Here is a 13,177-nt window from a genome sequence, read left to right as displayed (position 1 = left end):
ATTCCTTCCTTTATTGCTTCTACCAGAGCCATGTACTATGCCTCTATAATGGATAAAGCCACTGTGAGCTGAAGTGTTTCCTTCCAACTGATAAGAGAGTTTCCAATCGTGAATACGTGCCCAAACATAGATCTCTTTGCATCCAAATTTATAGCAAAGTTAGAATCTGAGTAACCAGCAAGAGCACAAGATGTGTTTCCATGGTAGACGAGTCCAATATCAATTGTACCATTAAGGTACTTGAATATACGTTTCACAGCTTGCTAATGTTCCTTACCAAGATTACCCATTACCTACTCATAACACTAACTGCTTGTACTAGGTCTAGTCTGGTGCATACCATAACATACATGAGACTACCAATAACACTTGCATAAGGAACACGAGGCATGTATTCTTTCTCTAATTCTGATTGAGTAGTATTGAGTTCAGATAGATGAATGGACACTGTTAAAGGAGTACATACTAGTTTTGCAGATGTCATCCCAAAACAATTTAGTACTTTCTCAATGTATTCCTTCTACCATAACAAAATGTGCTTAGGTGTCATCCCAAAACAATTTAGCATTTTCTCAATGTATTCCTTCTACTAGTTTTGCAAATGTCATCCCTAAACAATTTAGCACTTTCTCAATGCATTCCACCTACACCAAAGGTTGAAGCTATTTTTCACCGTGAATTTCTCAATCTTGATTGTGTTAATCATCTTCTTAATAAAATCTTAAAGATGCAACACAAATAGATAACAAAATGATTAATCATTAATGACTTGATCTACCATAAAACAGATGCGGAACTAATCTTGAACCGAAACTCGAAATACCAATTTGTTGAAAGAATTCAAAAAATTATATTTAAATAAAAAAAACTCAAATGATAGAAATAATATAAATGATTCAATCAAAATATTGATATATTTTAAAATAAATATATCATATGGGCATTCTAGGGTGAGCTAGTTCACCAAATGGTTCACCTAAACCAGTCAAAAAGTGACTACTGTAGATAACTATTATTTTGTCTATTTTTATTATAAAAACTGTAAAATGACAAATTAACCCCCATAAAATAATTGAAAAAGTGACTGGGAAAGCTATACACCAACTTGACCGCTGCCGTCGAACATTGTCGCTCCTTCTGCGTAACAAATGTTTGATACAACATCTTCCAATGAAACTAATAAGATATTATTTATGTTGTGTCTGCAATATTATTTTTTTTTATCAACAAATAATTATATTACTTGGGTATAAGAAGTACCCTCAAATTACAAACATCAAAATGGATCAAAAGATCCCTTGAACCTGCACTATTCGAGTAACAAGAAAAGAAGCATATGAAACAAAGTGAGAATCTAAACTACACTCTGGTCCCCCATCATGTTTCTAATCACGATAACAAACTCCCAGCCAGGGTATATAACAAAAATATTACAAAAGCGTTCCTATTAATAACCAAGTGCATTAATTATAAAAGTGCATCTAAACCCAACAAAACTCCCAGTCAACGAATACATTTTCCCTTCTCTGTTGATTGATAAACATAACAAGTTAGCAACTAATCCTACAAAAGTGACTCCAGAACTGCCAGAGACAGCACCTTTACCGTTATGATAGTCCTATCGAAAGACACTCCAAATATAAAGGGTTGTGTTTTCAATATTAATCTTAAATATTGCAAAGAAGGATCACCTGGTAATCTTTCACTAGTTGGAGATGGGTTTGAAACAGTGATTAAAGCAAAAGCAACAGTGGATTCCTGGTATACCCAATAAGCATTAGATTCCAGGAAAATAATTTTTTGGGGGGCATTCTATCAAACATTCTCTTGCAGGGGTGAAATTTGTGTTCATCGAGTAACCAGATATAATGCTGTTGTAGGAAACATAGGTCGTACTGGGTGATGGGTTTCGTGGTCCTGGGTGATGGTGTTTGGCTTGAGCGTTTGGTGGGGTGGAGATCTTAGCGGAAGGTGTTTGGTAGGGTCAATTTCGTCAAGTCACTTGTTTTATTTACGTTAATATATTTTAAAAAACACCACCAGAAGATTACCTGTCCATCATCTTTCACCGTTCACTATTTTTTTTATATATCCAACGGCTGCTAACTACATTCCTCACCAGTGCACCACATAAATAAAACTTGAAATCACTTTTTATAAGAGGATTCACGGGTGAATCATATATTTGCTGGTTCACTCTAGATTTTGCCTATATCATAAGGCGTGGCATACCATTTAATATATTCAATTAAAATGTAAAATATTTTAAAATAAATATATCATAAGATGGGATATATTTGAAATTATTAAATCTTAAATTGATCTTAATCAAATCAATCAATTCAATCAAAAATAAATATATTTTAAAATAAATATATCATAAAGTGGAACATATTTGAAATCATTAAATTTTAAATTAATCTTGATTAAATCAATCAAATATAATTATGTGGAATCAATTAGTGCATTTCAAATTTAGAATAAATAAGGCGAGACATCATTTTACGGGTAAATTTGAAGGGATTTTTTTTTGGATTATATGAAAGAAATATATTAATAACTTTATTAATTTATTCAAAAACTACTTTTAATTTATTTAATTCAATAAAAAATATAGTATTATAAAATTGGATTTAAATTCATTACTAATATTAATTATATTTTAAAAATTTAAAGTTTTAAGAAAGAATTTATAAAAAATTTAAATAATTAAAATTAGTACATTAAAAAATACTTATAAATGATCAAATATTTATTAAATCTTAATTTAACTATTTTATTTTATTGTTTCCAAGTATCAATAAAGCATTTGTAATATTTTTGAAAATTTTAAAATTTCAGATAAGTATTCATAACCATTTTCAAATAATTACAATTTATAAATTTGAATTTAATTTTATATTCTAAACTATTATATTTCAATAAAGTATTTATAATATTTTTAAATTTTCAAGTTTCAATTAATCATTTATACAAATTTAAATTAGTATATTCAAAAATACTTGTTAATTTAATATTCTATTAATGCAATGAAGATAAAATTAGTTAATGATGAAACAATATAAATTCAAAAACATGTATTTCTTTTCTGAAAAAAACATGTATTTAAATGATTAGTTTGTAGTACAATTTGTATCGAATATCTTATTAATTAGTGTTGAGTTTAATACGATGTGGTGCATCGATATATTATGAGTGGAAGAGATGCTTTCTAACATTTGGGTGATGATGGAGTAAGAGAATGGGGGGCTGATATACGTGCCAACAACTATCGTTATGGTGATTCCATGGGAAGCAAGTAGTTGAGGGAAGAAAGCAGAGGAGAATTTTGCCACAATTATGGTGATAGCAGTTATTAAGGGAGCAATAATGATGGAAGTCAACATAATGATGAGGGCAATAATAGTGATGGGGACAAATTCAGAATCCTAATAATGGTGCGTTAATTAAAACATCTAGAATTGATGGAGGAAATAAAGCTAACAGTGGCCACAATAACTCAAATCCCCAGATTGGTGAAACATCCCATTCTGTGCAATCAGTCATTATTGACGACCAAACAACACGTGTAGGTGGGACCATGACAAAGGAAGCTGTTACAAAGTAATAGACCACCAAATTGAAAAAAAGAGGCGCAGGCATGGAGAAATAGAATCGTAGAAATTGAAGATGTTGGTGGGAGGAGTCAATGAAGATGAACAAGGAACAATGATGATTCTGAGTTGGATCTGTCGGGACCGGGTAACTTGCGCGTAGTTCATATTCTTTAAGGACCTCATTTGGAGCTATAATCGGATGTTTTGCTTTTATCTGGGACGTTGGTGCACGTTAACAAAGTTGGGGATATAAAAAAGACTATTGGGTTTGATAGTTGCTTTGCAATTAGCTGAGACGGGAGGAGCGGGGGACTAGCTATGTTTTGGAATAATAAAGTTAAATGCTAGATTATTAGTTATTCTTTGAATTTCATTAATGTAATGGTTGCGGATAATAATAATAAAAATTTGGTGTTTTACTAGTATGTATGGTTTTTCTTAGCATAATAGGAGAAAAGATTCTTGGAACATGTTAAGGAATCTTTCTTCTTTATCTCATCTTCCTTGGTGTATTAGTGATGATTTTAATGATTTACTTTCTTCATATGATAAGTGTGAGAGAGTTGATCACCCTTCTTGATTTATTGTAACATTGTGATTTTCATCATGGATGATAAGTGTTTGATTTAAAATGCAAAATAAATTATGTTTAATTTTTAGAATTTAAAGATAATAAAGCTTGTTAATGATCTAGTGGGGTGGTTTTGGTTTGTTTTGTAATCCCTTAAAGTCAAATCTTGATTAGAATTAAGTGACAAAAGAAATGGTGTTGTTGATTTTGGGGCTTAAGCCAGAGTTAAGCTTAAGCACGAACTGACCTAGCTAGGCTTAAGTGCTAAAATTAGAACTTGTTTCTAAAAATGGCGCTTTAGTTTTGTTTCATGTGAGCTTAAGTGAGAATGGTCGAGGATACTGAGAATATAAATAGAAATTTTTTTTTCCCACTCAAATACTCTCTTTCTTCTCTTCCTCATTCATGAACTCTTTTCATTCTCCTCTCCTTCTTCCCTGTCTCATTGAATCCCTTTGAGCTAAGGGTCAAGTCCTTCGTGACAATTGTTTGTCCCTTTCTTCTTGAGCTTGGTTGAGCTTCCATGGAAGGTGAGTTTTCTCCTCCTCTCCTCCCTTCCTTTTTCACTAACCATGGTGGGTTTTGGTGTAGAAAACTTCTTAAGTGTTGTTTTTGGGCTGTATTAGATGGGTATGGTCGGTTGGTGTTGTTGATTGGAGGGAAACCATGGATAGAGCTCAAGATCATCTTCTTCTCTTCTCTTCTTCAAAGACCTAGCTTGAGGGAAAGTTGTAAGGTAAGGGAAGCTTGCCTCTATGATAATTGTATTTTTGTATTGTTGAGTTCAAAACTTTGTGTAACATAAATCATAAGTCTTTTGAGTTTATGTCTACTGATAAGTTTGTTTAAATGTATTTAGAAAAGACAAATTCAATAAAGAACAACAACTAAAGTAAATTAAAGACTATCATGAATCATTCAGAAAGGATAATGGATTTAAAAATATAAAAGAAGACTCAAAATGTCATTAGTTGTGTACTATAATGAAGAATTCAACATGCTCATTGGATGAAGAGAAAACTTCCAACCATGAGAAGTAATAACAACTAAATGATAAGAATAATGTTAAATATATGAAGAGTGAAACTATTGATTTGTCCAAAGTTTGTGTGTCGTTTAATTGTTTTTGACTTTGTTTAACTTGAAAATGTTACTAACTTTAATAGTAGCAATTTGACATTTTATCAATACTAAATGTTTTTTTTTTCTTTTTTGAGTTGCTTTAGGTAAATGAATGATATTTCATGATTAAAAGTTCTGCTATAATAAATTTTTCTATAATTGTTTTAGAATTTTCAGATTTATTTTTATTCTTTTAATTTGTTTCTATATTTTCTTATCATATTGTTTAAATATTAGATCAAAATATCAAGTGTAATTTTGATTGATTAGAAGATTTACTTATTTTATTATTATGTGGAATACTTGGCAAGCACGTTACTATATCTTGGAAGATTACTTGACTATATTTTTATAATGTAAGTAAAAATAAAAATATAATAATTATTATATTATGTCAATATTCTCTAACTATACATTTTTCTTGTGAAAATAAATTATGCCTTATGAATTTATTTAGATAATTAAATGAAATTATTCTTAACTTTATTTTTAAGTTTAATTATATTGTAGTTTCTTGAACGATAATCAATTTTTTTTATTAAGTTTCTAAACTTTTTTTCTTCTTTCAATTAGGTCTCTGAGCTTATATTTCTTTTTTTTTTATTAGATTCAACAGGAATTCAATATAGACTTAATTAATAATCAAAAAAAATTTTAGGATCCAACTAAAAAATAAATTAGTTCAGGATCTATTTAAAAATGAAAAATGATTTAGGGAATTAATTAAGAAGTTATCCTCTGCAAACTGGTATTTTCACTTCTGCAAGTTCTAAACTGAATATTCTTAGGTTCTTCAACTAGTTTGAAACTTGCAAGGGGTGAACATATTGGCAACAGAGATTCACACCAGTTTAGAACTTGTGGGGGTGAAAATATTGGCCAACAGAGATTCACAATTTTTTTAATTAAGTTCCTAAGTTACATATTTTTTAAATAAATTTTTAAACTTCTTTTTTTGTTTCAATTGGATCTGTATTTATTTCTTAATTAGTTTCGACATTGAACTAATTAAAAAACAAATACAAGTCCAAGGTCCCAATTATAAGAAAAAAAATCTAAAATCTAATTAAAATATGGTAAAAGTTCAAGACTCAGAATAATTAAACCTTTTATTTTATGTTAAATTTCAATATTCTTTTCTGTTTTAAAAAATTAAGTTATCACAGAAAGTAAAAAATAGTTATAGCAGTAAAAAAAATGAGGAGTGCTATTCAAGACTGAACTGACAACCATTTGTAGGGGCCAATAATGAAAAAGATTAGTGACACTTATTTTAGGAAGGATATTTCTGATCAGGATTACATAGGTGTGGTTGATTCTCTCTCTTTTTTTTTTTTTTTTTGTTCCAAGCTAATTTAGAAAGTAAATTTGAAAATCTTTTTTCAGAAAGAGTTATTTGATGAAATTTTGAGAGCAATTTTAAAATAGGGTAAATTATCTTTTTAATCCTTAAACTTTTTTAAAATTTCTGTTAGACACTGAACTTTTTAAGTCTATTTTTAATTAATTTTTTTATCTTTACTTTTAGTATTTTAATTTTTTTTATTCTTATTTTGATCCTTTTAAGGGACTAAAAATAAGGATAAAAAAAGTCAAGGAACTAAAATTCAGTAAAAAAAAAAAAGTTAAAGACTAAAAATTGATGAAAAAAATTAAGGACTAAAAACACACGCGGTAAGTTTTTAATTTTTTAAGGCCGAAATCTGTTTGAAAATAGTATGCAAAGTTATGATTAGATATAAATTTAAAGAATGTCAATTGAGTATTTCATGTAGTAACTAAAATGTTAATACACTGTAAGTGTAAATAGGTTTACAGTCAATTAATTAAAATTATCATATCACTTTTAAATGTACTTATTATAAAAAAAAATTAATTATATATAAATTTATGATTAGATCACAATTAGAAAAAAAAAATCATGTTGTGCATTTCAATAAAATTCATATTGATTATATTTATGTACTCAAATTTTTCTCTGCTCTTTTTTTTTTTTATTTGAAACATAATGAAGAATATCTCTTGGTTCATACCGCCCCCTTGGTACTGAAGGGACAATCAGTTGGCTGAATGCTAATCGCTGTTTTCATGCAGCATTTATTCTGATTTGATTTTGCTTTTTATCTTTCACCGTTCTTTCATACATAAAAATCATTGCGAAGAGTTTCATATTTTGTTTTTCATAAATCATAATTGGTGCGTGATTGTAAGATGGTAAAGCATGAAAGATTAATCCCTAAATGGTTGATTCAGTTATGTAAATTTCCATTGTGTTCACATATGTGAAACTAAATTATTTAACAGAAAAATTTGTATTCAATTCTTATCCTGTGAAAAATTCTCTTGAACCAACAACAATCACACGTCGCGAGATAAATTAATCATGAATCCAATCGATTAACTGTGATAATTGACCGGAACAAAAATAGTAGGGTGTTGTTAGGTGCACCCAGCATTATTGCTAGTGCACCCAACATTTTATTACAATACCAAAATTATCCCTATGCTTTTTTCGCATTTGTGATGGGTGTGTGTGAAGGTGATCCGTAAATCATACGGATCAAGTTGATCCGTAAGGTTGATACGGATCAACTTGATCCGTAAGTCTTTTACGGAACAATACGAATCAACTTGATCCATAAAAAACTTACGGATCAAGTTGAACTGTAAAAAGCTTACGGATCAAGTTGATCCGTAAGACTTTTACAGATCAATTTAAATACTTATGGATCAAGGGTATTTTCATCATTTCACCTTAAGTACTGGGTGCACCAGCAATAATGCTAGGTGCACCTAGCAACACCCAAAATAGTAAAGCATGAAAGATTCGAGGGCCCTTTGAATTGGGTCAGCTAGCTCCCGACGGAAATAGAACTATATTAATTTCTTAACCTGTGTTGTCTTCCCCTAGCTCATTCTTGATTCTCCATTTACAACAGTGTTGTCTTGTCACCAAGCAACGAATTGGAGCACTAATTGAACTGAGGAGAAAATGCTCACAGCCATACCCATATTGCCAAAGCAGAAACAGTAGGTATTGCACAAGCTGTATAATGGAATCAATTCTATTTCAAGAATTATGCAACTGCATAATCGAGTCAAAAAAATGCATTAAGTTGACAGTTGAATACAATTTGTACAATATGAAATAAACATACATACGATATAAACCTCAAAATCTGGGACTACAAACTTGTGAGTAATGAATATATAAATGGGCCAACTGCCAATATATTTATTTTAGCTGCCTTTAAATCTCCACCACTCGGTCAGCAAGACAGTTTTCCTATCTCCACAGCTTCCATTCTTCCACCCCTTCTGTTTATTAACATCAATACATGTATGGCCAAACTGCATTTCAACCTTCATAAAGGAGTTATGGTTTAGAGCACATCAAGTAGCAGACCGCATATATAGCTTTCCACTTTGCACAAGCTCAGCCCAGAAAAACATAGGCTAAAGAGCTGAATGAGAAAATTTACTTATGATACAACCTTCCATGTTCCTAAAATAACATATCAGTCCTCATCAAGGGCAAGATCAGCAGGGTCTCCTATCCAGGGCCTCCCTTCCCTCCACCGGAATTTTATTCTCAGTTTTCCATTTGCATCTACCCCTACAACCTGTCCCTTGCTTGCATGTGTCTCCATTCCCCATCCCCATCGTGGGGTCACCAGTCCGTCTCTGATCCTTACCTTGTCCCCCACTTTAAATGGCCTAACCCATTCCATTTCCCATGCCTTACAAAGCCATAGCCTCTCCGTAAAACAGAATGACACCCACAGATCCTCGTCTTCCATCCGATGCACCACCCCTATGCTTGAATGACTCACTTCCCCCCAATGGTGGGTTGGGGTTGAAATTGATGCTTTAACCCTAACCCAGTCTCCAATACAGAGCTCCTTCTCTTCTACCACCTCCACTTCTGATGGGTCCAAGACCCATGTTTTGGATCCTGCTGGTGTATATATCCGGAGCTTTCCATCAGCATCAATTGCTTGTATAGTCCCAATACTAGCATGTGTATGCCCTGACCATCCAAATCTTGGTTGCTTTACATATTGTTTTACTCTAACCTTCTGTCCAACAAAGAGTTTGTCAAATCTTTCAAGATGGGAACTTGGTCCTACCCACTTTTCTTGCTCCCCACAAAATCCAACAAAAATGCTTCTGTCCAATTCATCTCCTTCATACCCTATTCCTTGAACAACACCAACACTACCTGGCCCAATTGATTTCCAATTATTTGCATTGTAGTTCAACCTCACCCACTCTCCCACTTCAAACATTTGTTCAATCTCAAGGTCTGAAGGATCTCCCCTCCACAATCCTGGCAGACCAAAAAATGCGAACCTGACTTCTCCATCAGCATGAATACTAGTTATAACCCCATGAGATTCAGGCTCAGCTCCTCTCCAACCCCACCTTGGCTCAACCAAACCAGTTCGGAACCTAACATATTGCCCAACTTTAAAGCTAGGAACCTTTTCAACATCTGTATAATGAGTGATCCACTTCCCTTTGCGAAAACAGCAAGCCAACTCCAAGTATCCAGAATCCTGTACACTATGCACAACAGCTAAACTTTCTCTCCCAACACTATTCCAGTCATAGCTTGGTCTGGTTCCCAGGCTTGGTTTTGACCGTACCCAATCCCCAACTTCAAATCCCGGAACCCGTTCTGCATCTCCAGGAGAAACTTTCCACAAGTTCTGCCTACCAGTGACCCTCACCTACAAAGAAACCAACAAAATCACTTATTATTTGTAATCTCAGGATGAATCACAAATAACATTGTCTATGAAATGTTTTATATGAAATTTATATAATCCCATAGTTACAATGGTCAAATATTTTAGTCTAATTTTCTCATGTAGTTTAGGCAGGGATTCCAGCAAAGCTAAGTACGAGGTGGTTTTCTCACACTGTTAAGTAGTGATAGACTCAGTTTGGTATGAAAGACATTTCAGATGTTGTAGTTAGCTTAAAGTCATTAAAGGTGTAGAATCACGCATAAACTAGAAAAAAAAAAAAAAAAACTAAGCTTACATTGAGAGCACCATCCATGTCAATTTTCAATATTTTTCCAACAGTAGCTGGTGATTCATTTGACCACCCAAGCCGTGGCTGAGTAACAGATGGCATCACATGAATTTCTTGGCCCACCTCAAATGGAGGAACCTTCTCCATATCAGTGACTGAGCAAGAAAAGGGCTTACTTCTGAAACAAAAAGCAACACCCATATCGCCATCCTCCTCCAAGCTATGAATTACCCCAATACTAGTCCTGGTAACATCCTCCCATCCATATTTTGGAGAAGACACCGAAGCTTTCACTCTTACCCAATCTCCAACCTGCTTTGGACATATCAACAATTAAACAGAGCAAAACCAATAATAAGGCATCTGATATTAAATATATAGAAAGAACAAACTAAAAAGGTAGCAAATGAACAACTTCAACAGAATGAATAGCTACCTTGAAATCTTCCACCTTCTCCATATCTGATGGATCAGCTTGCCATGGTATGGGTCTATTTGGTATCTCTATTATTAAGAGACCGTCATTCTCAATCTCGCTTATTCTTCCAACACTATGATGTGTCTCACCACCCCAAGCATATCTAGGTTCTGCAACAGATCGTTTAACACATACCTGGTCCCCAATCTGTAAGACAAATTTTGTTAATACAAGTCATGTAAAGACAGGAGACAAATAAACATCATAGAATGAAAATTATCTGCATTTTTCTTACCCTAAAAGGAGCAACGTGCTCAACCTCCTCTGGTTCACAATGCCATGGATTTGGAAGATAGCTCAGTTCTATTAACAGACTACTGTCTGGTCGGATACAATATACAATGCCAATGCTTCCTGGTGTCACAGATCCTAGTCCATGCTTTGCAGATGTAAGAGTCGGACGAATACGAACCCAGTCTCCAACCTTGAATTCCTCAACACGTTCCATCTCAGCTGGGTCAGCTTTCCATCCTCTGGATGCTCCAGGAAATCCAACACGGAGGATTCCATCATCGTCAACACATAATACTGTCCCAATGCTGTCACGTGACTGCCCACGCCAACCAAATCTAACATAGACAAACAGTCATCAATATTTGAAGGCAAATGCAAAAGCATCAATGATTGCAAGCATGTCATGCACAAGGTACTAATAAACAGACTTTGGTAGTAAAGCATATTGTCTTCTACATTATCATTCCCTTGTCTTGTATACTATTTTTAAACAAAAACCTTGAGCAAAGAATATATAACAGCATAATAAATCCACCAAACAAATAGATTTAAAAAATAGCATGATGACACCAAACTAATTAGGCACTCCAGACACATGACATCCTTTAAGAATCCATGATATACCAAAGCAATTGTAGACTGTAGTAAGACCTATATGGAAGAAGCATCAGACGTGGGTGATACCACTGAGCCACCAGAGTCCTCTGGCATTTAATTTCAATATCTTGCTTCCAAAATCTTATCTGGTCTCCTTTTAGTCAGATATTACTACTCAACCTCCTTCAGGAAGGACCAGACTGCCTCTGCCTCATCATGAATTAAGACAAATGAGTTGTTACAAGTTCAAAGACCAAATAAATTGCAGGCCAGATATCTTTTTGGTTTTATCACAACAACTTCAATCAGCAGATGTTCTTGCCTCCCATCGAATCTTTTTGATTTTATTTACGACCTTAAAGGAGTTGTCCACAAAACGCCTTACATCAGACAAACGCAACTTTGCAGAGAGAGCATGAGAGAGAGAGAGAGAGAGAGAGAGAGAGAGAGAGGGCGCGGGAGAGGGAGAGGGAGTGAGAGAGAGAGATACAGAGAAAGATAGAGGGAGAGGGAGAGGGAGTGAAACAGAGAGAGCGAGGGTGAGAGAAAAACACCAGTATAGAGAGAAAAAGCTGGTACGTAAGGACAACGGAGACAGGAACAGAGACAGAGTCACCTCTAGAGCAAACAGAAGAACTCCAACAGGTCTTTCAAGGAGATGGAGGAGCATGGATCGAAAGGAAAAACCAAATGTCGGGACGTGCCTCAACGACTTTGGAAGGGACACTACCTGTGCTGACGAAGGTGTATGGACTAAGGTGGTTAGCAGAAAGACAGCAAAGGATAGGAAGAAGATTCTAATAGCTGATAGACAAACACAGAACCTTGAGGCACGGGGCAACTCTACACGCTACCACCTCAACTGGAGGAACAAGGACGACATTACATCATACTACTTCACTCACTTTCCCGACGAAGCTAACGAAGAGTTGTTATGGAAATATTTCAAAATATGGGGTGATGTGCGAGAAGTCTACATTGCTAAAAGACGCAACAAGGAAGGTAGAAGATATGGTTTCGTGCGATTCAAGGGAGTCTCGGATGCAAAAGGACTGGAGGTGAAGTTGGACAATATCTTCATCAACGATTATAAACTATTTGTCAACTTACCTAGGTTCACGAGGACAGCATGGACTAAAGAGTTGCAGCAAAAGACTATTGTCGGGAGGAAGCCCTTCAAGGAACCCTGTAAACCTTGCGATGTAACCACTAGACCTTTTCGGAGATCATACGCAGAAGTGACGACTAAGGGGGAACTTCTAGGTGATAGGACGAGAGGTGAGGTCTAAACATCAACTATATTGATCACCCCAAATGAAGGTAGGGGATATTGGTGCAACGAAGCCTGGGTTGGGAAGTTAAAGGTAATGGCGGTGGAGACCTTAGAGGACCGAATAGCATGGGACTTAGGGTACAATATTCGTACCAAATTTCTCGGAGATGACATGATTCTCCTCACTGGGTTGTCGGACAAAAAAGCTCAACTCATCATTCAAATGAAGATGGAAAGCGGAAACTCCCTTTTCTACTCTATGG

At 34.2% G+C, this 13,177-nt stretch overlaps 1 protein-coding gene across 2 annotated transcripts in view; it reads right to left on the bottom strand.

Annotated features, from left to right (window-relative positions):
* Positions 1–8,340: 8,340 nt before the first annotated feature.
* LOC100782956 (E3 ubiquitin-protein ligase KEG) overlaps positions 8,341–13,177 on the bottom strand; it is a 29,592-nt gene continuing 24,755 nt past the window's right edge. The window contains exons 13-16 of one of the 2 annotated variants that reach the window (XM_006578362.4): positions 11,046–11,379; positions 10,769–10,957; positions 10,339–10,647; positions 8,341–10,022 (exon numbers count right to left, since the gene is read on the bottom strand). In XM_006578362.4, the coding sequence (XP_006578425.1) occupies positions 8,808–10,022; positions 10,339–10,647; positions 10,769–10,957; positions 11,046–11,379 (2,047 nt within the window). In that variant the 3' untranslated portion in view covers positions 8,341–8,807. The remainder of the gene's footprint in view (positions 10,023–10,338; positions 10,648–10,768; positions 10,958–11,045; positions 11,380–13,177) is intronic. The other variant, XM_003522849.5, reaches the window with a different exon arrangement.

Source organism: Glycine max, chromosome 4, assembly GCF_000004515.6.
Source record: "Glycine max cultivar Williams 82 chromosome 4, Glycine_max_v4.0, whole genome shotgun sequence".
Classification (NCBI taxonomy): Eukaryota; Viridiplantae; Streptophyta; class Magnoliopsida; order Fabales; family Fabaceae; genus Glycine; species Glycine max.
Note: the sequence above shows the minus strand (reverse complement) of the source record. Positions and strands in the feature narration are given on the sequence as shown.